The sequence below is a fragment of the Alligator mississippiensis genome, chromosome 4 (genome assembly GCF_030867095.1).
Source record: "Alligator mississippiensis isolate rAllMis1 chromosome 4, rAllMis1, whole genome shotgun sequence".
Taxonomy (NCBI): Eukaryota; Metazoa; Chordata; order Crocodylia; family Alligatoridae; genus Alligator; species Alligator mississippiensis.
Window position 1 is genome coordinate 109,843,342 of NC_081827.1, and position 25,755 is coordinate 109,869,096.

General features: G+C 42.4%; 2 protein-coding genes across 5 annotated transcripts in view; one reads left to right on the forward strand and one right to left on the reverse strand.

The window, feature by feature from the left end:
- The first annotated feature begins 64 nt into the window (after positions 1-64).
- Positions 65-1,709, forward strand: NDUFB2 (NADH:ubiquinone oxidoreductase subunit B2). 2 transcript variants are annotated; one of them, XM_059726468.1, is made up of 4 exons: positions 65-217; positions 304-439; positions 700-793; positions 1,623-1,709. In XM_059726468.1, exons 1-3 carry the CDS (start codon positions 147-149, stop codon positions 772-774), a joined length of 282 nt encoding a protein of 93 aa, XP_059582451.1. In that variant the 5' UTR covers positions 65-146; the 3' UTR covers positions 775-793; positions 1,623-1,709. The 2 variants fall into 2 exon arrangements, with proteins under 2 accessions (XP_059582451.1, XP_006268275.1); XM_006268213.4 differs by having other exon boundaries at positions 67-217; positions 700-806.
- A 2,357-nt stretch (positions 1,710-4,066) lies between these two features.
- The window catches only part of BRAF (B-Raf proto-oncogene, serine/threonine kinase), a 161,321-nt gene continuing 139,632 nt past the window's right edge, over positions 4,067-25,755 (reverse strand). For 2 of the 3 annotated variants that reach the window (XM_019489347.2, XM_019489346.2), the window contains exons 17-19: positions 21,587-21,721; positions 20,152-20,305; positions 4,067-17,798 (exon numbers count right to left, since the gene is read on the reverse strand). In XM_019489347.2, coding sequence (XP_019344892.1) covers positions 17,692-17,798; positions 20,152-20,305; positions 21,587-21,721 — 396 coding nt within the window. In that variant the 3' untranslated portion in view covers positions 4,067-17,691. The remainder of the gene's footprint in view (positions 17,799-20,151; positions 20,306-21,586; positions 21,722-25,755) is intronic. The other variant, XM_014608758.3, reaches the window with a different exon arrangement.

Consider the following 25,755-nt stretch of genomic DNA (forward strand, 5'->3'; position numbering starts at 1 on the left):
CCCCCTCCCGGAGTTAGTAGGCGCCAGCCTGCCCTGCAGCCAATCAGCGAGGGGCTTGTTGGCAGGTGGCCGCTCCGCCCTCCCAATAGCGAGGGGAGGGGGTGACATTGGGCGCTCGGCGGCGGGGGCCAGAGCGGAGCGGAGCGATGTTGGCGAGGCTGAGCCGCTCGGCCGGGGCCCTGCGGAGCGGGACGATGGCGATGGCAGCACGGCGGCAGTGAGTGTGGGCGGGCAGGCTGGCTCGCGGGCGGGCAGGCAGGCGGCCGGGCCCGGCGGGGGTGACGTGATTGTCCCTGTCCGCAGCGCGGGGCACGCCGCGCCGCGATACCGCCAGTTCCCGGAGGTGACGCGGCGGCAGGTGGTGCTGAGCGAGTTAATCAGCGGCTTCATGTGGTTCTGGATCCTCTGGCACTTCTGGCATTCGCCGGACACTCTGCTGGTGAGCCGTGCCGGGGGGCGACCATTGGGGGGGCGGGGCTAGGGTGAGGAAGCGGCAGGGCGAGGGCCAATGAAGAGGGAGGGCGGGGCTAGGGGGCAGGGGGATAGCCAATGAAGAGGGTGGGGGGAGGGACGGAGGGCGAGCCAATGGTGGGGCCGGGGGTAGGGGACTGAGGAGCAGGATGGAGGCTGCCCACAGATGGCATGTCCCAAGGAGCAGCAGGCAGGACTCTGAGCAGAAGCCTGGTGCCATTGTTGCAGGGCCATTTCCCGTACCCAGATCCCGCAGCCTGGACCGACGAGGAGCTGGGCATCCCCCCTGATGACGAAGAGTAGCCGGGGGCAGCCAGAGCAGGCAAGGCCCCTTGGTACGTGCTGGGTACAGCTTCATGGTGGTAGCGAGGGTGGTGGGAAGAGGTCTGGCTTCCTTCATGGCTTGGTATTGAGGGACCAGGGTTCAGGCTGGGCCTATGCGGGGGGAGCAGCCGAAAAACTTGTCTTGGCCCAAAGCTTCATCTCAACCCAGCTTGCAAGGGTAGGACGCACAAGCCTGACTTCACGGAGTGGTGAGTAAGCACGTGCCCATGACTGTCTTGGCTGGAGCCCAGTCTTAGTAATTTTGACCCCAGCAGCCATGTGGCTACAGCAGCACAGGACAGGTTGGGCATGAATGTCTAAGAAGGTTCTGTAGACAACTCTGCATTTCTACAATTGTTCCCTGGTTTCATGCCCTTGTATTTGTCTGACTAGGACCACAAAAAGTAGACTTGGCAAAGTCAGCCTCAGAAAAACTGCATCTCAGTTTTCAGGCTCTAAAAAACTAGTTTTTAATTCTCACAGATTCTGCTTCAAAAATAAGTTAATTGCTTTCTGAAACAGAACTGGTGGTACACACTAAACTTTACAAAATACCGTTAAATGGCTAGTTTGGTTAACAAAACATAGGTACCATGTACACCACTGCCAACTGAGCCAGTGAAAGCATTATTGTAAAGCTTTAGAGACTTAAAAAAACCCCAACCAACCTATGAATTGTTAATGCAGGTGTTCCATCTCAGTTTTCAGGTGAGAAACCAGAATCTACCTTAAAAATCTATGTAACCACTTTTTATTGCCAAGTGTTATGAATTGGGAGGCTTGCTTCTGAGTTTCTCTTAACCATTCTTCTTTTCTATCACTTGCAGGTGAGGAATCTCAGAAGCTGACAGTTTTGCTCTTGCATTACCGTTTCAGTAAACTATAACTATAAATAAAATTAAATTTTAAATGTATACTTTTGCTTTCAAGTTCTTGGAAGGCCACAAGACAGCTTCTTGTGGGGGGGAATGTGTTACATAATCAGCAGGGAACCTGGCTTTCTCTGATTTAAAAATTGCAAATTCTCTGATTTTAAAAACCCAAAATCCATGATATAAATTAAAGCCCCCCACAGGCTCAACAGCCCTCCTGATGCCCCTTAAACAGCGCCCTCCAGACACAAACATGTGAACACAGAGGCACACACACACACCCACCCCAGCAAGTAGGTGTGTGTTGGGGGGGGGGGAGGGGAGTGCTGTGGGGGTAGATCAAGAAGAGGGAAGCATACCCCTGTACCCACTCCCAGGTTCAGGGGCAGGGAGTGAGGGCAAGGGTGCCACTCTGGCCTCCATGTGCAAACCCTGTCAGGCCAGCCAGTGTGTATGTTGCCTGCATCACCGCAATTCTGCCACTGCATGCTGCGCTACCATCCCATGGCTACCCACATGGCTTTGTGTTCAAGTGGCGCAGGATGCGGCAGCGGCAGTGCGGTGGCAACCACGTGTGGACCACCTACGTGCCACCTGGCCAGGGAGTGGAAAGGGGGGCTTGCATGCAGTGGCTGCCACTGCACCGTTGCTTCTGCCCCATGGCTGGCTGCAAGGGTCTGCAGTGGTGGTGGTGGCTGCGTGCTGGCTTGTGGGGGGGTGAGCTTTGCGGGCAAGCACTGCCACTGCGGAGCCATGCCTTTCACCCCTGGATCCTAGAGGTAAGTGGGGCTAAGGGACTGTGGGGTGCTGCCAGCCCCAGGTGGCACACTGCAGTCAGGTACAGGGCTGGGGGGTGAAGGCATGGGTGCCCCTCTGCAGGGGACTTTGTGGGTAAGTGATGCGGGGTACACGTGCTGCAGGCTGCCTAGGGGAGGGGGAAGCTGGTATGTGGCCAGCTGCACAGCTCTGTGGCCTGCTCTGCAGCAGGGGCGGGGGGGGCACTTGCACACAGCAGCCGCTGCTGCTTACCTGCAGGGCTGTGCCAGCAGAGATGGCCACTGTGTACAAGACCTCCCTGCGCTGCCACGGAGCTGTGTGGCTGGCCGCAGGGGTCAGCAACAGTGTCATGGCAGTCGGGTGGCATGCAGCCATCCTCACCGCTATCCTGCACTGTGCAGCGGCCACTGCCGCTCTGCAGGTTTGAAGTTTTAGTTCCCGTTGCCCATTTTTCAACTACTATCAGAAAAAAAATCAGTAAGGACTATCAGACCTAGCAGTTATGATTCTTACCTCTCCGGAGTGGCTAGAGAGCAAGTGGTTTTATATCATACTTACTTGGCATCAGAAAGTTTCTTGGGATGGTACCAAGTATCTCTGTTCTTTACAGTTAGGGGCAGCCTGAGCTTAAATTGATTCAGTCCTTCAAGGTTAGTCTAACCTGGCTAGACTAAACTGGTTTGTAACTGCTTAAGCACCCCCTCTGGATTGAAAAAAATGCAGGCACATGCCTGCAGCAACTCTGGCTAGAAGCTGGGGGAGTGCTAAAGCAGCCCTCCTTCCTTTCTACAGTGCTGAGCTGAGGGGTGTGTGGCCCAATTAGGGGGGGGTTCCACCCCTCTTGAGCCACCCAGCAGGGAGTTGGTAAGTGTTTATCACCTCATTAAGAAAACAAATAGCCTCTCATTAGTTGAAACTCTTCTTAAACAACTCTTTCCAAGGAAGGTTTGGAGCTAATCAACAGATAGCTGGTAAAGATACTGTCCCTTCTGCCTTCTTTTCCTCTCCGATAGGTAGCAGACCACATGCTGGCTACAGTCTGTGCTAATGCTGAGAGGTGTTTATGTAAAGCAGAGGGAGGGGGATCCCTGCTTGAGCAGGAAGTGGTGAGGGAGCATTTGAGGGGAAGCCAGGGAACGCTGGGGAGGGGCCAGCTCTGCTGCGCTGGAGCAGAGCCTTGCCCAGAGTTGCAGAGCAACTAGGATGCTGGAGGACTCAGGTTTAATTTAAACCAGGAAGGGTCTCGGACAGACACTGCATAAACTGGTTTGACCCAAATCAGTTAAGTCTGATACTACATTCAACCAGGCTTATCTCAAACTGGTTTTAGCCATGTTCAACCTGGTTTATGTGCACTGAACATCTATTCTGTTACAGGTTTAAACCAGTTTCTGTGTAATGCCTGTCCCTAGCCTACAGCTTTAGCATAAGTTTATCAGGAGTTGAGCTAACACCAGGAAACTTGACCATTGGTATATAGTGAACCTGAGACTGCATTATTTTTTGACTCCCCAACCCTTGAACTTGGGTCTTTAGGTACTTGAGGACCTAGGGAAATGTGAACCATTGTCTCTGCTAGTTTTTACAGGTGTAGCCTAGAAGGAAGATTTCACCTCAGACAGTTCTCCATGCAGTCAATCTTTATTATAGCAGTATTCTCATATTCACATCAAGTACATAGAACTTTTTGCCTTTTTATATAATACAGAGGTTTTTTTTAAATAACTTTACACAGAAATAGTTTTCTTCAATCTGAATTTCAGCTATCAAATTTTTTAATATGTTTTCTTTAAGTCTCCATGCTCTCTAACCAAACTGGACAATATTTCCCATTGTACAAATTTACATGAGAAAAGACTCCAAAGTACAAATGAAGGGACTAGAGCAGGAAGGGGTAAAAAAAAAAAAAAAAAAAAAGTGTGTAAAGGAGAGGGAAATAAGCGAGAAAAATCATTTGTATTGGCAATTACTGTGGATGCTGGGGAGGGAAAGAAGGGAGTTGCCATGATCCATGTAACAGAAATCTGAAAATAAACATTTTCTTATGAGTTAAAAAATAAATACAATTTTTAAAACAATTACTCCATTGTAGTTTTTCAAAAGCAGCTATGGAAATCTACTAAACACAATTGTTTTCTTAAGTAACCATACTAGACCTTAGACAAAGCAGACTAGTGAGACCCTCACAAACCTCTGGTGGTAAAAAAAAAGAAAGAAAATACAGCTTAAAGGAATGTTGTGTTAGCACAGAGTTTAAATTGGGGAATATACATTTCATTGCACTATGTAAAAAGAAATACAAACTATAGAAATTTTCCCTTTCCACTCTTGACTAGAATACTCTGTTCCTCAAACAAGCCTGTATATTATGAGATAATGCCATCTCCTCCTCTGCTGTGTTTAAGCAAGCCAGCCATCTTACTTTTCCCCAGGGGGTCCAATTACTGCATGCTACACTTCCACAAACTTAATGAAACATTGATTCTGAATCCCTTGTGGATAAAAGACTTTGCACCTTTCCTAACCTAGGAAAAGCAGCATGCTTGAGTGAGGAAAGGACAGACTGCAACTAAACGCACAAAAGATTACAAACACTTATACCTAAATTCCTTCAAAATGAGATGGAGGACTACAAGAAAGCAGTGGCCAGCCTGCATGTGCGTTTTGACCCAAGGAACAGAGGACCCAGCAGGAAGCTGATAACAATCCTCAGTTTTTTATGGGGGGCAGGGAAGGGGACCCCTCTGCTCCATATAGGAGCCCAGAGCTAGACAGAGTGCCAATTATATGAATAGGAAGGTAGGAGGAGGAATCTTACCATCCTAGTTCAGCTGTTTTAGCCCAATGGCTGGAGTAGCTCTGTACTATAGGAGAACCCATGCAACAGACTCCCCTACCTCTCTTGCTCATTACCAGGGGTTTTTTTTGGAGTCTGCTCCAACAGTTCCCAGGATTACAGAAGGAGGGGCAGGTTTTGCCTCTAAAGTCCTGCTGAGAGAGATTTTATTGTTTTTTAAATGACATATTTAGATAGGCAAGGACTTTTTAAGCTGGTATCTTTTATTGAACCAACTATGTGGTTGGGATAAAGTTAGACAAGCTTTCTAAAATGCAAGACTTTCTTTAGGTCTTACAAATATACATAAATTTAGATAAGCACAAATTAAATCAGGCAGACATAAGGCAAGACATGCAAGTTGGCCACTGCCAAGTTTTAGTCATGTGAGGAGAAAGGGGGTAGGGTGGAACACAAGGCTCAGGAAGGAACAATGTGCATGTCTTGTTTAAACGGTTCACAGCTTTGAATAAAAAGCACATTTATTGCACTTATATACTTTTTTAGATTTAGACAAAGTTATTTAAATTATGCCCCCAACCTCACAACCCCCCACCATCCCAGAATAACCCACCACCCACGTTTGGTCCATTTTGCCCCTCAAGCCTCATCATCTGCACCCACAGATGGTGAGCTTCACTGCTTGTCATGTCCTCATGTTCTACTGTATTCCCAAACACAGAAAACAAATAAACTGGGTTCAAACAGAGTGAACACACAGATGCAACACAGAATGACAGTTGTCAAAACAAAACCAACCATTATTTAAAAACCCAAACGAATATGGTATACGTTCCTCTGCTTTGTATTTTACTAATTCAGAAATAAGTCACACAGGATTATTCTAAACTACAGCTGATGTACGTAGCCAAACAAAATGACTGGACAGTATTATGTAGGTTGTGACTGAGTTAGGATGGGCTGAATATACTGCTGCTTTGACAATATAAACCTAATGCATAGGTAGTTTAAAAGTCCACTGATATTTCCACCTGCCTACTCCCTTTAATAAAATTACAAATGGGCGCGCGGGGGGGGGGGGGGGGGTGTTGTTTTTAAGTAGGGAAGATGTTATTTTCTTAAGAGTTCTTTTAGTGCAGAGGTTGGGAATGGAAAAGTATTCCAGATATTTCTTGAACTTTTAAGTAAAACATTAAAAACATTACACCCTGATTTGTAAAAGGAAACTAAAATGGGGTTTTAAACCAGACTGTCATTTTGTATGAACTGTGCATTTAAAATTGCACGTCTGTTTAACAGAAGCACATCCAAAAGCTTTTCATCAAAAGAAGGCAGAGAAGAAACTTTGAAAAATGTTTAAGAACAAAGACCATTCTCTTTTCCTTATGCTCCTACATGAAAAATGACACTAGTACATACGTACTGCCAGAAGCCTACACAGCAGTTTGAAAACTGAACAAAATACATCTAATTCAAACCTCTCTCTTCCTGCAACAATACACCAAAGATTTTCCTAGGCAAATGTGAAATTACACAATACAGGATCATTTAAACAGTAGTTGATGGAGAAATTTAACAACAAGAGGTCTGAGGAAGAACCCAAGATATATGCTAGTAATTCATATGACAACTATCCCCCAGACCTGGAAATTAGTTGTACACTGTGATATACACAGCATGACTGCTAATTATACAAAGTCAACCTCCTAATCTAGATCTCATGTCTCATGCACTGCCTCTTTCAAAGGTGCTGTGGATGTTTACTGCTTTTAGCTCTCCTTAGAACTTTATATTACATTAATAAGCTGTTTGGTCCTTGGAAGGACCATTGTAAAAAAAACACACCATGTTTTACTTTCAGAGTAGCTTCAAGTTGCAGATTTACTCAAAGACAATCATGTATTCTACAAACTTTTTTTTGGAATCAAACACCGGGCATTTCTATGAACCCTCTTCTACCACCCCCCTGACCTTTACTTAAGTTTACAAACTACAACTTTTGAGAAAGATACTTAGGTGCAGGTGTACACAAAACTACTGCATTGGAATTAAACCAAAGTCACTGCTCCAGTTACAAAGCACCTGGTTATGTATTTCATTGCATTCTTAAGTCAGAAAGGCACACTATCATTTGGCAACCTGCAAACGTAATGTTTTGGGGAGCCTCATATTTACCATTTAATAGGGTTTATTGGCATCTTCCCTTCATATGGAAAGTATGTGCTACCTTTCACTTCCTCAGTTTACTCACAGCAGTTTCTCCATCTGGCTCTTTCAGAAATTGTATACACGCCCTTTATAACTACTACTATTACTATGTACTGCTCATGGTGCTCACTTACTAGCTTCTATATTTGCATCTTTGAAACCTAAATGCAAACAAAATGGGTTTACCTCAACTGCATCTGCTCCTGCCTGCAATGAGTTGACTTGCCAGGTGAGAACTAAAGCAACAAAGAAAGCTATTTTTAATCTGTGCGCCAAAGCAAACAGACTTAATAAACCCATGCAACTAACAAAGTGTAGTAAAAACACGATGATCTCTGATAAACTAGAATGTATAACAAAAAAAAGCAAAGCCACTGAGGCAAAACCACCAGCATTTTCGAAGTGATGCCCCTTCATCATGTTCATTCACACAATTCATCTTCATCTGTGCTTTGTATGTACCTAAAACGTTAGACTGTAATATTACATCCTGGTATTTTTTCAATGGACGGAAACACACTTGCCTACAGTACTCCGAATAGTTTGCGCTACAGAAACTGCTCTCGCAGTCAAGGAGGAAATACTCCATAGAAACCTATAGGCTGGAAAGGTGCAAAATGTTTGCTCACTAATTCAACCCTCCACTCCACTGACATCTTGAAGAGCTACTGATGCTTTGCACAGATATTAAAGCCCAAGGTTTTAGGGGCCTTTGAGTAAAGAGGGGGCTCCTTGTTGTCCAAGTGTTCTGTAATACAATCCATATGTTTTCAGACCAATACAAATACAAAAGCATATTTGTGTATGATCTTCAGTGCATTTTTCCTTCTGAGGGATCTGTGTAAAGGCATGATCTTTAACAGGTCACACCTCCTACTGTTTATTCATTTCATGTCATAACAGGCCAAATTTTATCTTCTAATGTGCAAAAAGCAGCTGCTACTGACTTCAGTGGAAGTCATGGTACAATGGCAGTGGCAGAATTTAGTTCAAAATACCAGTAACTGTCAGGGTATTATATAAATGATTTCAGGTAAGAAATAGACAAACAGAAGCAGATTACGTAAAAGACCTGCAAGAGCTTCAAGAAAAATAGGAGCAGCAGAACCAGGCTCAACCTAGAGCCAGTCAGCACTTAGTTAATGCTGAAGCATGCTTAAAAGTCTCTGTGTTCACACTGCTTGGCATTACTATTGCCATGGTGCTCCAGCTCCAGAGAAATATAGTACAGAGAAGAAAAAAAAAAAATCTTTCACTGAAAGGGATATGGGATAGATCATGTGACAGGTCTTCTCTCTTTCCAGTTCCCCATGTGTGCTGGGGGTGGAGGAACAGGGACAGGACATTGACTCCACAAAATCTTGGAGTGGGACTACAGGTGCTCCCAACAGTGGCTCTAGAAAAGGTTTACTGTATGCTCAGATATTACAGAGCTGAAAGCAGTGTGCTTATAAGTGTATAGGTAATTTCACAGTTACAAAATATTTAATAAAACTTCCAAACCATGACATGCACATTATATCCCAGTGCATCAAACTGGAACATTGGAGAGGAGCTGAAAGCCGCCTGATGTTAGCCAAAGGACCTCAGTTTATTTACTTATTTTTAGGTTTGTGATTTCCTGCCCCCTGGCTGCTATTTGGGGCTTTCAGTTCATATCTCTTCCTCTCCCGCTGTTTACTATACATTTGAAGGGCACCTTTTAAGACTTATCCTGTTTTCATGCACAACAGTCTTAGTGATTTCTGAAGGAACAGAAAAAAATCCAATTATTTACAAACCAAGTTCCCTGGAATGTTCTGCATGAGGATTAAGCTGACCTTAATACAGATGGTCAGACACAAAGTATTACAAATATATGAAGGAAAAGAAAAGGTAATGGAAATGCATCCTCAAAGATTCCTCTAAATAGCAGCTAAAAAGTTTGCACATTGCTCAGGAGAAAGTAATTAAAGAACACCCCAACCTCTCTCATGTGTTACTTCTAAAGTGCTTTGCAAGACAAGGATAGCAACTTTCCTTGTGCTTTTCCTATGGGTTCAAGAAGCATACTGTAGGCTGATGGGTAATGAAAACATTGCAAAATAAATTCAATTTCAAACAAGGACAAAAAAGAATTCTTTACTGCTATATTTTAGCAGAAGTACTCTTTCGCTAGCATGAAACTGTGAAAGGGAAACTAGCATATTTAACAAGTACTCTGAAATGACCATTTTTAAATGACCAACAACATACTTGCTCTAGCTATATTTTCTTTCAAGAATGCAGGTGATTTCTGGCATGCCCTACATTTACAAACTCCGTCTCACAGCCCATAAAAATGTGGAAGAATGAGAGGGAAGAAAAAAACCCAAACGCTGAGCAGCAGTATTTTCATTGTCTTGATGGTGATGTTTGCTAAACTTCCTAACTGTTTTCTGACAACTCTGTTCCTAGCCTCCTTCCACCTTGGTTCTCAACTGCTGCAGACAATATTGTGTTCTGATACTGTGCTACAAGAATGCATTATGATTTCATTGGACTATGTCCCACCGCTCGCCACACTGGAAAGGAGACACTACTACCACACATTTCAATTTGTATTAACCTCAGGAAGGAAGTAAAATCTAACAGCATCTGAAGACCCACAGCAGAGAAGAAGAAAATTGTGCTTTTTTGTTTTTCAAATGTATCCTGTACACATGAATTCTATTCATGTACTAACATGAATTGTATCATTCTCATAATGACTTAAAGTCACTCACTATTGCTGTCTTGCTAATGTTTGTGGAATTAATATGAATACACAGTATTTCAATTATATTTTCCCACTTCAGATTAATCAGGTCCCCTTAACCCCAGTAAATATTCATTGATAAGTGTAACAGACTGTCTGTAAAACCATAACATTCCATGGTTTTAAAACCATACTCCATAACTGATATGTATTCTTCCCTACATCCAGGAACCCTCTTCTGTACATAGGAAAGGCCCTACTAACTCTCCTAGTTAAGGAAGAAGCAGCATCTTCAACCAATACACATGTACTTAGTGGGAACATTACATTTATATACATCTAACTCCTTCATTTAAGCATCATGATTTTATTCATGAAAGGGAAAAGCTGCCAATTAATAGGGTCAGTTCTCCTGCCTCAGAGTGGGATAGGCCTCGAACTAGAAGACTTCTGCATGAATCTGTATTTCTTTCTAATTGGCTTGACTTGCCTCAGTACAAATAGTTTATGTTTAATACCACATATATCAGAGATCACATCACAAAATAAGTCTACTAGAGGTAAACAATGGCTGAACTTTATTTTTTTCCCTGACTAGGTAACTTGTTAAAAAGCTACCAACAATTTAGATACCAGGTTTGGAGGACAGGAAAACAAGGAAATTTAATGTGGATACTGCCACCTTTATTTTAGTTTGCAAACTGCAGAAAAGGGAAAATGGAGGAAAGGGTATTAAAAGGGAAGAAAACAATGAACAGAGAAGAGGTCAGTGTGGATCCAGCAAGTACCGTTGTTATTTTTTGTTTTTCAAATCTAACAACTTGCCACTGAGACAAGATGTTCCATGTCTGTACACACATTTATCAGAGGACACCGAGTAAAATTAATTAGGATAAAAATAAAAATCCTTTAAAAACAAGCTCTCTAAAGTACCAAAAACACAGATTTTTGGAATGTCTCATTCTAGGGTTTGGGGGGTTGTTTTATTTTTTTTGTTTGTTTTTTTAATATTTCCATTCAATTCATCCTGAGAATGTTTTGTTTTTCATGTTTATGAAAATATTATGTATTGGTAAGGTACCTGGCATTAACCTGCACGCTCATTTAAAATAAAACTTTTAAAATAGGTACGTACATACACCACTCATAGTCTGTCACAGTTCTACAGACGCTGGATGCGGTAGTATCTCTGATAGATACAGTGTATCAGATGATACAAGCCAAAAAAAAAAAAGAGAGTAAAAGTTGCTACAGTTTTTGTTACCTTGAGTTTGTTGCTGGACCTACAAGAGGAGGAGCTTTCTAATCCTTCTGAAAGATGACATGAAGTTACTGGAAATGGGAAGGGTGTAGGAGTTGAAATAGGTAATAAAGTAAATCTGAAAAAAAGGTGCAGCAGCATCCCCTTTTCCTTCAGATGAACCTCTTCCCCCGGCTACTACCCACCACTCATAATATCCAATTTGACCGGGAAAAGTAAAGAATTTAGACCAGTTGAAATGTTTGATGTTCGGGTAACATGAAAAGGGGATACTGCATCTTGTCCCATAAATCAGTAAAGCATACCAGGAAAAAAATCAGAACAGAGAATGATTCTTTTGATTAGCACTCTCATCAGATGTTCTGCCTCTGATGATTCATTTTAGAGGGAGAAAGCTGACCAGCAGACCATCCAAAGCAGCAGTTCCATCCCTTATGCCTGAGCACCAAAGTCAAAACATGTGTGCCCTCTCCACTCTCCTGGGAATGATGCCAACAGTACAGGCAGCCACTGCAGGTCTCCAAATGCACGTGGTCTTTTGTATTGAGGAGAAAAAATGGCAGCAGAGAATTCTGGTTCCTAAAAAGATATTCCCCCCTTGTGTTGGACTGGCAGATCCATTCTGCTCCACTCCAAGCTTATGGATATCTTTTCTCAATTGCTTTAGGTTTTGAGGAGCAGAACAGAGTTTTGGTGTTAAGAAACTGTAGGAACACAAGACTTAAGTAACAGAGTGGGTACTGCCATGGTGCTGTGGCTACTTGAACGCTGCAAATTCTCCTGTAGAGGGAGGACAAGAGCTTGGTTTAAAATCTCAAATATCAACTAGACAGAGATATTCTCGAGTCTAGTTGAACACTAGACTGAATATCAAAGATATTAAAAATGCAACAGTTAAAAGTTAAGGCACAGAAAGCTCCTAACTGTAGTGACAGAACAACAAGTGTCTTCAGAACTTATTTTATGGAAGTAAGATTTCTTAAAAGCAAGCTGTGACCACTGGCCCAGAGCAGAGGTCTGAAAGTTCGTGGGAAGGGTCTTTCATCAAGCGTTTTAAAATTTAAAAGTTTCATTTGAATTTAATTTCTAAGCTTCTTACCTTCAGATTAATGTCCCTTGCTGGAAAGTGACAACTGTCATAAGTGACAGTTTGGGTGCTCAGTGTCAGACTGTAAACTAGTTTCTATCCTGACTGAAAACTGATTTAACAACAGAACTATTCTGATTACATGTTAACCATTAAATATTACACATTCAAGTTCCTTTAATTATTAAACCAGGATTAAAATACATTGTAAACTAATTTATAAACCAAGATCATAGGGAAAAAAAAAAATCAGACGTAAGTTTGTGAATTCTCACTAGCTCAAAAAGTAGACTGTTTGTAGTATATGTATGCACTAAACATGGGAAGCACAAGAATCAGTACTTGATTTACCTTGGCTTTGAAACAAGCCCCAAAAGCTATTCTGGAATCATTTAATATGCAATATACATTTATATAGTGCCCTCCCACAAGATGACAATTTCCCTTCACATACATGTTTTGTTCAAGCCTCAACAACCTATGAGGTAAGTGATTATGTCCATTTCAAAGATGAGAAAGCTGAGGCACGGTGATTAAGACTGTTGCCTGTAGTCATTCTGGAAGTCTGTGACCGAACCTAGAACAGAACCCAAACCCCATATACTCCTCTCTAAACCCATGTTTGAGCCTACAGGCTATCCTCCCCACCAATACAATTGAAGCCACAATATCTCCCTTTCCCAAATCACTAGGATGCCCTACAAGTGAGGAAAAGAAACCAGGTTACAGTCTCCATGCTAGCTTCCCATATTGTTTTGGGGGTAATCATGCCCCTTCCTGGAAGATGATACCAAACAAAGGAACTTTCAAAACTCAATTATAATAAAGGCTGATTGGGAAATGCATAGGACATAGTCTTTGGTCTGCTTAGCAAAGGCACTAGGATATTGTTACATTCAAATGACCACTCTATCTTGGTGTCCTTCCAATCAACTCTAAAACAGTCCATATCATCTAAAGAAAAAGAACATGTAGTACATTCTAATATTTATACTCAGATCATCAGAAACAAATCAGAAATATTCACAAATAGCTTTGAAAAATTTACATTAGTTCAGTTTAAAATGACACTTGGTTTGCCACCGGGGGTAAAATGGCCTGTTTTACAGAAGAAGGAACCAAGAAAATTGACTAGGAGCCTCCATGAGAACAGGGAAAGTGCATATAGAGTCTGGTAGAAATAGTTTTGTATAGCAAAGCACATGCTATAAAAGGCACAGGAGCATATAAAGAAGCCAGAGCATATGAGAGTCTCTAGAAGGTCTTAGATAGGAAAAAAGGGTTATGGGAAGTGGGTGGCTCAAGGTCTCTAAATGAAGGGGGTTGGGATACAGAAAAAGTATTAGGCTCAGATACCTACAGGAAGAGAGAGCCAAGTGGCATATTGTAAATTACTAATAAACATGCATCTTGCTTGTTGGTGGTGGCATTTTAAGTAGAACCAATGCAGAAAGTTTCACAGTGTTTATAATTTTTCCAAACTACTCCTTTACCAACTGGAGAGTAAATCCTTCAGTAGAATTTCTGTCATCCTTCATTTGGCAAAATTCCAATATGGCTTCTATAAATTATTGTACTTTTCTGTGCATCCACATCCTAGATGATGCCAGAACAGCAATAAACTTGAAGGGTGACATTTCATTCTGTGCAGAGGGGCATCATAACTCCTATGTACTGCACAAGCCTTCAAATAAGGTTTTAAAAGGGGTTAAACTGGGTCTCCAGTAGTATATAGGCATTATTCCAGCCCTCTGCACAGAAACAAATTTCACCTAGAGAACAGCAATACAGACATTATAGCAATGCTCTAATCACTGCTCCCCTTCAAATCTTCCAGCAATGCAACTGTTGATTTAAAGTGAGAAGAGGGATTGAGGGGGGCAGGGGTAGGCACAAGAGGAAGAGAACTGTCTGGACAGCATCATACCCAGTTATAACAATTTAAAGTTAGTCAACTTTGGTATCTGATCAGCTTTGCAGTGTTCCTGTAATCTGGCAACATAACAAACATGGAAGTAGAAGCATGTTCTTTGGTAGTTCCAGTACTTTGTAGATGCACAGAACTGAAAGGTAATCCTATTAAAGTATTTATCCACATATCCAGGGTACTGTGGTAATAGTTTAGTAGCCCTGCAAACTGAGAAAACCTGTAATCTGATATACTAGAAAAAGTGTATATTCTTGCCGCTCTCTCATCTAACTTGTCATCCCTTACTAGAAAGCTCAAGGTTTTGTGTTTTGTACTTGTTTAAAAGGTAGAAATGGGAAAATAAAATATTACCTCAGAGACTTATTTTGAAGAATGACATTCATGCTTAGCCACACGTCCTAAACATGTTCTACTTAATTTACTTTTCAAACTACTTCCTAAATTTCTAATTAAAGTTTAATTTATAAACAAGAGATAGCTCCCTCATTACTCAACTTGTCCTTCTGCCCATTCCTGCTAACAAGTTCAGCTTTTAATTGTTGTTTAGGGATTTCAGAAAATGAAAGGAAAACCAAGAACAAGAAGATGATGACAGGCCCAAGAGAGGTCAAAGTATTTCAGTTAGTAATGACACAGGGCAGATGCAAAAAAAAAGTAATTATTTCAGTCTGTCTTAAGTGTAGTGAAGTTACTTTTCTAACTGGCTGATCTTTTAACTTTCTGGGGTAAATCTGATCTCAGATTGAATCTTAACAAGCGAGTTTAGATGCCCCACCATCCCCTGTAGTGGGAAGTAATCTAATCGTTTTTCCCTAAAATTTGACACTGTATATAAAAAGATGCAACAGGTCTTGTTCTCTGGCAAATGGCTTTACACATCCATACTGCAGGAGTCATCTGTCCAGCCATGTGTCCACAGAACCTTACTGAGCAGTAGTTGGCAGTAAGGAGGCAATTCCTTTATTTCATCATTGCACACATGGAAAACAAACTCCCTACTCTCTCTGCCATGAGAAGCCCTGCTTGTAGGAATCGCTTGAACTCAGACAAGCCACCATCCTCCTCTCAAAGCCCAGGAAACATGCTGTCAGTTGAAGTAAGCTGAGATGGGGTTCTACAATCTGCAAGGACACAAGATCTTCACTCCAGGAAAGAGTGAATGTTAATATTCAGTTAGCACCATAATTCTGAAGTGCCCTGCATGAATAGGAACATTTTGATTTAAATCTTAGTGCTCGATAGGTTTAAATAAAAAGAAGTTTTTCCTTACCACAGAAGAACAGTTTCAAATGTGTAGTTTGGACCACCTCTGCCTACCCTCAAACAGAACTGGCTTTGACATGCAATGAACAAATCCATTTCCAAATGCCTCAGAAAATTTGAATGACCATTTATGACGGTCCCTTTTTGACTTGGACTTGGCTAAGGCCTGTAAGTTCATCACGGGGGCACAGAAGGGAATTGGTGAGTATTTATTCACCAAGGCGCCCCCGGGGGTTACAAGAAATAATGGCCACAAGCTAGCAGAAAGCAGATTTAGATTGGACATTAGGAAGAACTTCTTCACAGTTCGAGTGGCCAAGGTCTGGAACGGGCTCCCAAGGGAGGTGGTGCTCTCCCCTACCCTGGGGGTCTTCAAGAGGAGGTTAGATGAGCATCTAGCTGGGGTCATCTAGACCCAGCACTCTTTCCTGCTTATGCAGGGGGTCGGACTCGATGATCTATTGAGGTCCCTTCCGACCCTAACATCTATGAATCTATGAAGGCATTTTCATGCTTGTCTGATGCACAGCAGATGGATTCACTGTTTCAAATGCAGTTTCTAAAAACTACTCTGAAAAGGTGTCCATACGACCACAGAGTATATACTAGCTGCCCCCTTTCCTGCAAGAATGGAGTTGAAAAGCAGTTTACAGGTCTTCAACTCTTAACAGGTAGGTGTACAAGTAGTCAGGATTCTTGATCTCTCCAAAGAACATACATACTCTCAGATAGTGATACATAATTTCAAAATCCTAGATGTGCTTCTTACACTATAGTTCTGATCTACCACTATCTGAGAGTGTCATTCCCTTCAAGGTTCCATACCTACATTTCCATCACAGTAGAGAATGCATGATCTATTGAGAGGAAAACCTCTATATCACACTCGGACGCCTTTGGCTAAGTAACATGTAATTCTGACGTATCTCTGTATTTCAGAGAAGGCTGCATTAGAAAGGTGGGGATTAACTTGAACAACCACAACTGTTAACACCTAAAAGAGGCAGTGGCTGAGAATTAGCACTTGACTTTGTTTGTATATTGGTCCTCCATACGGACATACTAAGAGGGGAAGCCTAGATCTGGCCAAACAGCGATATATTTATATTTTAAAAGAAGCCTAGCTTCTTTTCCTAGACAGCATATGAGATTTAAAAAATCTAAGTCTAAAAAGGATGCAAGATTGTAGTCTGGTAAATATGCACCTTCAGGGGTTGAGAACTTACTGGCATAATGTGAGCTCCCCTAGAAATGAAGGGTGACTTGTTTAATAGCCAAGCTGGCAGAGGTACTTAATTCACAGACTTGTGATGGGGGGGGTGGAGAGGGGAGGGGGAAGGGAGGTGCCAAAAATGCAGCTTTCCATCTTGCTTCACCTGTGTAGATAAAAATCTTATTGGACCTTCTAGCACAGATATAACTAAGTCCCATATCCAAAAAAGTGCTATGGTGGCAAAATCCTATTTAGGTATCTAATTCTTACTGAAATTACGATTGAAATCAATGGCAGTTAGGTGCTTAACTTTGTGGATTTAGGGTTGGCAAATATAACCTGGAGCAACAACTAGCCCAAGGACTAATATCTTTTATGGTTTGTTTCTCACCATAAGTTTAAGAGGCTTCCTGTACTTTTTGCCATGTTAAGGTATAAAAATAAGCTTCTAGAAAAGAAATGAAGATCCTGAAACAGTTCTGGGAGTAGGGACAAGGTCCCCAAAGAAACCACGAGCAGTTGGATGTTGATTTTGCATAGGTCCTGGATAGAGTGAAAAGCCCCAAGAATGACAGCTGAAAACATTCTTTGTGAGAATGTTTTATTGTCTGGACATATGACAATAGATTCTGTCTTTCAGATTCTTTATTCCTAAAACAACTGATGTCTTAAGGATGTCAGTGCTTTCCAAGACTGAATTCATTTCGTATGCCAAGCCTACAGAATGAAGAACATGGAACATGACATTTCAGCACAGTGTCTCCTTAAGGACTTAGCTATGGTTAACAAGCGTAGTTAAACAATACATGTAAGAATACATGCACTGATTTTTCCCAATATTGTGGTCCTGCTGGCACAGCACTCGTGAGGAAAACCGCTCTAGAAACAAAACAAAACAAGACAAAAATCTTACTTAAAATGATAATGGACCCTAATACTGGGGCAAGACAGCAGTGACAGTTCCATGTTCTCTGACATCTTCATCACCAGCACCTTCAATGGGCTCTTGGTGTTTTCATGAGATAGAGGCAAAGAATGCTCTAGTGTACATGAAGCTTTTTAAGACTCCCAAGACCCAGGAAAGCCAATCCAGCTCTGACTGTGGGATCCTTGTTGAAGCACATATCACTTCCAGAAACAATTTTACAAGAGAAGCCCTTTTGCCTGGGATTTTGCACCATTTTATGCTTGGATATTGTAGGAGGTTTAAAAGCCATGGTACTTGATACTTGCACCTAGTGGGGAAGACATCATAGCCTTCAGTTGAGCGCCATTCCCCAAGGCTTAAGAAGCACTTTTCTTCACTATATGAACTGAGAAATGTCACTGACACAAGGAAAAAAACCAGCTTGTTAAATCCTCATTTTAAGATAGGTCTGCCATGGTAAGGAAAAATAAAAAGATGAGAAACTAGTCAAAATTAAAACATACCACCATTTCTACCTAAACCTAAGACTAATAACAACTATTTGCCATTAGTTTTGCTGTCTACCACAATGAAAAACAATGGAGTTTAGCTCTGAGACTACTCTAGGTGAATACAGAAGACTATTAAAGGGAGCAGATTATTATAATGAAGGGAATGGAGGAATCACTTATCCTCTCTTAGCCCTTAAATACCAACTACTACTTTAAAAGGATCTGTGAGCACATGGTTAGACACCCAACTCCAACAGAGGGACATGGCATGAACGTAAACTTTGTTTATTCCCCACCCTTAGAGTATAACATATTAATGGCAACACTGCAAACTTCACTATAAATGATACAGCCAGAAGTCAATAAGGAAATACTCCCCATCTCTTGAATGCCTAACCAGAACAGCAAAAGCTATTCTTCTATAGAGAGGAATCTATCAAGGTAACACCTTAACATTTAAAACAATTGCCAAATATACCAGATCACAGGTCAGAAATAGAAGAGAAAAGTGACAAAATTAATGTCTGTATTGTGAAAACACTTAATGTGTGCCACCAGAGGTCAGTATAATCTGAAACAGACAGAACTACTCTGATTTACCTGTTCCAGATGAAAAGTCTAACAAAGAAAAATAAAAATTTATAAGTGAACTCGTGTGATGATACTAGTGCTTTGTAATTTATCTTTCTAGATCTTTGCAGTCCAGTTTGCAACTTCTATACACGAGTAAAAAAAGAGAAAGAATAAAAAAAGCTCTCCACAGAATAGAGACCACTCCAGCAATATTAATAACTAAAATAGTGATACAAGAGCAGATCATTTTCTTAACAATATTCATAATATATTGTTTTTCCATCAAAATCAGCTCTTAAATTTTACCTCTTCACTTTTTTCAAAATGTGTTTTCCCATTATGGGTAGTAACATGTTACTGCATAGCAGACATACATTTGCTTATGTGATCCTTTGCTGTTGTGCTTCTTATTTTACAGTCCCTGCTACTCTGAAGAATTTGATGGTTATTAGTAATATATGTGCTGTTCAGATGCAGTAGGAATAATTTAGAATTTTTTTTTTCTTGCAAAAGGAAACATTTGTAGAAGGTTTTCAACCACATCAGGTCAGAACATTTAGACAAAATACAGATTTCCTCTCCAGGAAAAGATGTTTTCTAACTATCACTATTTTAAATCATAAGGTTAAAAAGAAAGGAGTTACACATTGCCAAGGTCTTCCTTTACATTCTGTGTTGTATTTTCTCACCTCTGCTAACTAAATCTAAGTTTTGACAGTGTTCAGCCTTGCAGCCAAGTTCACTTTCCACACTTACTCATATCAGCAATACTTCTAACTTAAGAATCTAAAACCTATTTCTCATGCCTAATGATGATTCAGTTGTAAAAATTCAAGGCAGCTTGACCAGTTTAAAGACACCATCCTCAGAGTAACTAATTTAACCAGTTAACTTAGATAAGATGGCAAATCAAGCAAAAGTAAATGCAAGGTATGGCCCAGTGACCAAGCAATTATTTTGCTTTGAAGTGACTTTTCCCTTTTCTCTTAAGTGACCTTTAATTCTTTTTTTGTGACAGCAGTTCCCAGGCTTTCCATTGCCAGCAACAGACTTCATGCCAGGGACATAGCTAGCATTAAGTGAGTCTTTATTCTCTCAGTGCACCTTAAAAGAGACTAGCTGGTAGGAATTCGGAACATATGCACATGTGTGCACATACATGGGAACATGTCAGCACATGTGCACATACATACACATACACACACGCTTTCAACCTCTTTTCAGTGTACAGGAAACCCACCGTATCCCCCTGCTTGGATGGGTGTTTTTGGAGAAGCACAAGCATACAGACTAAAATCCTCCGTCTGGAAACCAGCCCGGTTTAACGAGGGCTCAGATGCACTGCGGTGAATTTTTGGCAATGACCGGGCCAGAAGCTCAATGGAGGCAAGTATCTAAAATAAGTTAGAAAACAAGATAAAAATCAGATCTGGTACTGCAGAGTAGTAACATCACTGTAAAGTCAAGGGCAGAACATTGATTAATTCTAGGTAACAAGTTTAATCAAATTTAATTAAATCATCATTAAAAAAATGATTTAACATTTTGCATTTTCGTGTCTGTTGTACTGCCTCAGAAATCTAAAAAAAAATCCCTTTTGCGAAACACTACTTCATATTTCACCTTAACAAACACTTACTTTGCTGTGGGAGTCTGATGAAGACAGCAACATGGCTGCCTTTTGTTTACTTCCTTGTTTGTACAACAGCATCCACGATGTCACCAAAAATAAACACAGCTTTTAAAGCTGCTTGCTTAAAACCTCTACTGCATAGCCAGCAGGGAGAACTCATATTTGTTTTAATGTACTGAATCAACATTAAAAAAAGAAAACCCAAAATATTTAGAATTCAAGGATATTTTCCCAGATAGAAACAGCACAAAAATATAGCACAAAAACTACCTGTCAATTGCTCTGTAGGACATGGGCAAACGTACATCTGGAACAATTTCAAAAGGGGAGGAAAAGTGCTATCCCATTTTGCCGTAACTGTTACATGCACTCCATAGCAATATAAGTGTAGCAAGACTGCTCCAACTTTGATCTTGGATGAAGCAGAGTTAATGTAGCTCACTTGAATTGCTGCAGAATCATGTGTACATGCGATCCTAAGCACCAGCTCCCCATTCTCTTTGGAAGCCTTTAAAAATGTACATTTGTCCATCCCCATAGAACATATAACACTGAAGTTAATGTGTTATTAACTGGATGTATTGGGAGTAGACTATCAATTCTTCATCAATGCATGAAAGCCAAACTGACAACATACAAGTCATTTTAATATTCTGCTGTACTGAATACATTTTGCCAACTACAGAATACTAACCATGGGCTAAACCAATGGGGGCCAACCTTTTGGTCAGGCATGCCACAAATTAAGTCCCACACCCTCCAAGTACCACTCCGATCCCCACTCCCTGCCTAATCTGCTGCTCTGCTTTCTGCTCCTTGGTCAATCTGCCCTGTATCACACACAGAGGCTGCCTTTGCTATTTGTGGCACATGTGCCACATGTTAGCCACCCTTGTGCTAAACTATCAGTTCTACTATCTGAATGTGTAACTTGAGCCTAAGTTCAAAGGAACAACTGTGAACTGGATGACAAGTTCATACTGTATCTGCCTTTGCCTACTTCTCAGAGTTCCCCACAATCCAAACCAGGAACATTTCTTACTTGAGGAAAAAGGGGTCGCTCATCTCTCTTCTTTTTCAAGCACTCTGCCATTAGCCTCTTCATGGCTTTTGGACAATTACTTCGAACTTTACTGAGATCTGGAGACAGATATCCTCGTCCCACCATAAAAATGATCTTTGTTTTGAAAAGGAAAAGGGAAAGAGAAATTTATAAATCAAAACAAGTAACAAACAAACATATATCAAGAAACGTTTCAGCTGGAACAAGTAGGTTTCACCATACTTTGTGCACCAAAAGTGATGATAAAAAGAATAAATCTGCTGTGTTGCAGCAACATGCCTGAAAAATAAATATTCTGTGCAATTTAATGGTTTTGTGCTGACCTATTTCATTTGAAAAGCCAGTGGCAAGTTCACACCTAAGGGCAATTAAAGAAACATTCAGCACATACAGCTGTAAATCTTCACTTATGAAAAGAGTCTCTTCACATATTTTCTCTTCCCTATTGTTTTCAAAATATTGGGGGGGGGGGGGAGGAAGATACACAGCCACAGAGACAGACAGAGAGACTTTTGACTTTTCAAACCTTTATACAAGACAAAAGTGGAAAAATGCATACTTAAAACATGAAACACTTGTCAGCAACAAAAATACCTTCTCATTAGAGACTGAATCCCCTTCCCCAGCAATACCCTTCATGAGGTTACATACTAAGGATCAGCTGTCCATCTTCTACCTTGCAGAGTGTCCCCTCAAGGGCCAAACATGACACAAGCTGGTCCCCATTTTGTTGCAAAGTGAAATGTCCATATTCAACTATAAATCCTGCCCGGACCAAGAACCAGAATAGTAGGAGGACATCACTGGAGCCAGTCCTCGTGAGCTGGTTTCTGAGGCTTTTCAGAGTTGCCATCTTGGTCTGGCTCAGGAAGAAGCTGGCCAGGCAGATCATACTCTCCTTGGTTGCTCGGTATGGGACACAGTAGATGTACATGTTCTTGAAACAGTCCAAGTCCAGGACACCAAAGAGGGTGCTAAAGACAGCAAAGAGCAGCAGCAGCAACCAGGGACAGTCCAGGAAGGCATGGAACAGTCTCCTCCATCGCCTCCTTGCAGAAAGGGTGAACCACCAGCAGTGCCAAATCTAATAGGTGGACAAAGGTGCCTGTGGCCAGGACCCCATGCAGCAGTTGTCACCGGAGATCACCAGTTCTCCTGATGAAGGACAGTTTGTACAGGACATAGGCAGACAAGGTTCTTTGGGCAAATGTGATATCTTTTATTAGACCAACTAAATAGTTGTAAAAATTGTTCTTTGCAAGCTTTCGGGCACAAACATCCTTCTATGGGCATAGGGAGAGTCTGCTGTTGTTTTGTGTTCTCCTGGATAGAACAGAAGCCAATATGCAAAATGCAGGTCTGTGAAAATGCAAATGTGTGGCAGTGAGGATCAAAGACCATGGGAGACAATACGTGTGAGACAGGTAGGTGGGGGCGGGGAAGTGGGGAACGTTGATTTAGGATTATCGGAGGGCAGGCAGGTGCCATAAATCCAGCATGCTTATAGGCTCAGCAGTGCTACGCTGGTTAGCACTACAGATGAAAGGGACTTGGGGGTCATGATTGACCACAAGATGAACATGAGCCTTCAATGTGATGCTGCGGCTAGTAAAGCGAGCAAAACGCTGGCTTGCATCCATAGATGCTTCTCAAGCAAATCCCGGGATGTCATTCTCCCATTGTACTCGGCCTTGGTGAGGCCACAGCTGGAGTACTGCATCCAGTTTTGGGCTCCACAATTCAAAAAGGATGTGGAGAAGCTTGAGAGAGTCCAGAGAAGTGCCATGCGCATGATCAGAGGTCAGGAAAACAGACCTTATGATGACAGGCTGAGAGCCATGGGACTCTTCAGCCTGGAAAAGCTCAGGCTCAGGGGCAATCTGGTGGCCACCTCTAAGTTTATTAGGGGTGTTCACCAGGATCTGGGGGAAGGGATGACAAGGTCGAACGGTCACAAACTCCTCTGCGACCATTTCAGGCTGGACATAAGGAAGAACTTTTTTACTGTCCGAGCCCCCAAGGTTTGGAATAGACTGCCGCCAGAGGTTGTTCAAGCATCCACTTTGAATGCCTTCAAGACACTTTTGGATGTCTATCTTGCTGGGATCCTATGATCCCTGCTGACTTCCTGCCCCTAGGCAGGGGGCTGGACTCCATGATCCTCCGGGGTCCCTTCCAGCCTGAATATCTATGAAATCTATGAAATCCAATGTCTATATTAGGCCATGATTTTTTGTATCCAATAGATTTATGATTTGAAGTTCATAGGTTCATCCTCAAAAGGTGTTTTGTAAATTCCCTTTGAGGAGTAGAACTCAGAGACTGAGGAGAGAGTGATGGTCTTGGGAGAAGTGTGCACCCATAGGTAACTGGGTTCTCGTGTACATTCATTTTGGTACACAGTTGTTTGATTTCTCCTACAAATTTTCCATAAGGGCATTTAGGGCACTGGATGAGATTTAATACATTTCTGGAGGTGCAGATGTAAGATCCAGGAATGGTGATGGTTCTGTTGTGGGGTGTACTTATTGTAGGGGTAGTAGAGATTTGTTGGCAGGTTTTACATTTCTTGTCCTGGCATGGTCTGGATCCATTCGGTGTGTTTTGGGCTGTAAGAAGTTTGCTTCTAGTGATGGTGAGGTCTGGTGGTTGTTTAAAGGCTAGGATGGGTGGTTCTGGGAAGATTTCTTTAATAATTAGATCTTCTTCTACCATGGGTTGCAATTGTTTGAGGATTTTCCATATAGGTTCCAGGGAAAGATGGAATGCACACTAATGGTATGCAATTCATGGGCATTTTCTTTTTGTACTGCAACAATTCTTCAGGTGGTATCAATCAGATTGCAGGTTTTTGGTCCAAGTGATGAACATGTCATCTATATATCTTAAGTACAGCACAGGTTTGATGGTGCAGTTCTTGAGCAATTCTTCTTCCAGGTGGCCCATAAAAAGATTGACATATTGTGGGGCCATTTTGGTGCCCACAGCTGTGCCAATGGTCTGGAGGAAGTGTTGGTTATTGAAAGTGAAGTTGTTGTGTGTGAGGATGAAGCGTAGAAGTTCAGTAATATCTTTAGGTCTGTACTCCGAGTTGTAATCTTGCTCTTTTAGGTATGTAAGCCAGGCTGTTCCCAGCACTCGGCATGCCTGCTCCAAGAGCTGGGAAGAATCAGCCTGGTGCTGCTGCCGGTCCCAGCCTGCAGTGGAAGCCTGCTGTCATCCCATGTGCAAATCCAGGGGCACATGCCCCTGGGAAAAGCCTGACACAGCCCCCCAGCCCTCCCAGGGGGCATGAAGTAGCAAGAGGTGTGCTTTCCCCCCACCCTGCACCGAAAGTTCTCGTTGCAGTGGGCGCTGGTCACTCCCGGGGCCGCTGCAGCAGGGGCTAGGGTGAGTGCAGACAAGCTGCACTGTGTCCCACACCACCCAGGGCTCCGCTTGCTGCTACTCCCCCGAGTCCCTGCTGCAGCGGCCCCAGGAGCAGCTGACATGAGTAGCCTGCACCACGGCACAATGCAGCCCAGGAACTGGGGTGAGTGGGGACAGGCAGAGCACAGTGCAGCCCTGAGAACGACACCCTTTACACGGCAAGCCATATGAGGAAAGGCTGAGGGATCTGGGCCTCTTCAGCCTGAAGAAAAGAAGGCTGAGAGGGTCCTGGTAGCAGCTGACCGCTACATTAGGGAAGTACAGCAAGGGCACAGTGAGCAACTGTTCACCAGGGCACTCGAAGGGAAAACTAGAAGTAATGGCCACAAACTCCTGGAAGACTGATTCAGGCTCAACATTAGGAAAAGCTTCTTCACAATCAGGGTGTCCAGACTGTGGAATAAACTCCCTCCAGAGGTGGTGCAATCAACTACCCTGGAAATCTTCAAGAGGAGACCTGGACAGTCACCTCGCTGGGGTCACCTGACCCCCAGTTGTCTTTCCTGCTTGGTGCAGGGGGGCTGGACCCAATGATCTTCCAAGGTCCTTTCTAGCCTTATAACCTATGAAAGTCCTGGGATGATTTTGGGCTGCCTAGGGCAGGTTTTTCCTGTTCTTATGGTTCAGGACCAGCAGTAGGAATTGGGATTTCTCCTGAAGGGATTGGGTGGGTTGCATGAGAGTTTACCTTCTCAGTGCTAGCAGCCCCAGCAGAAGCA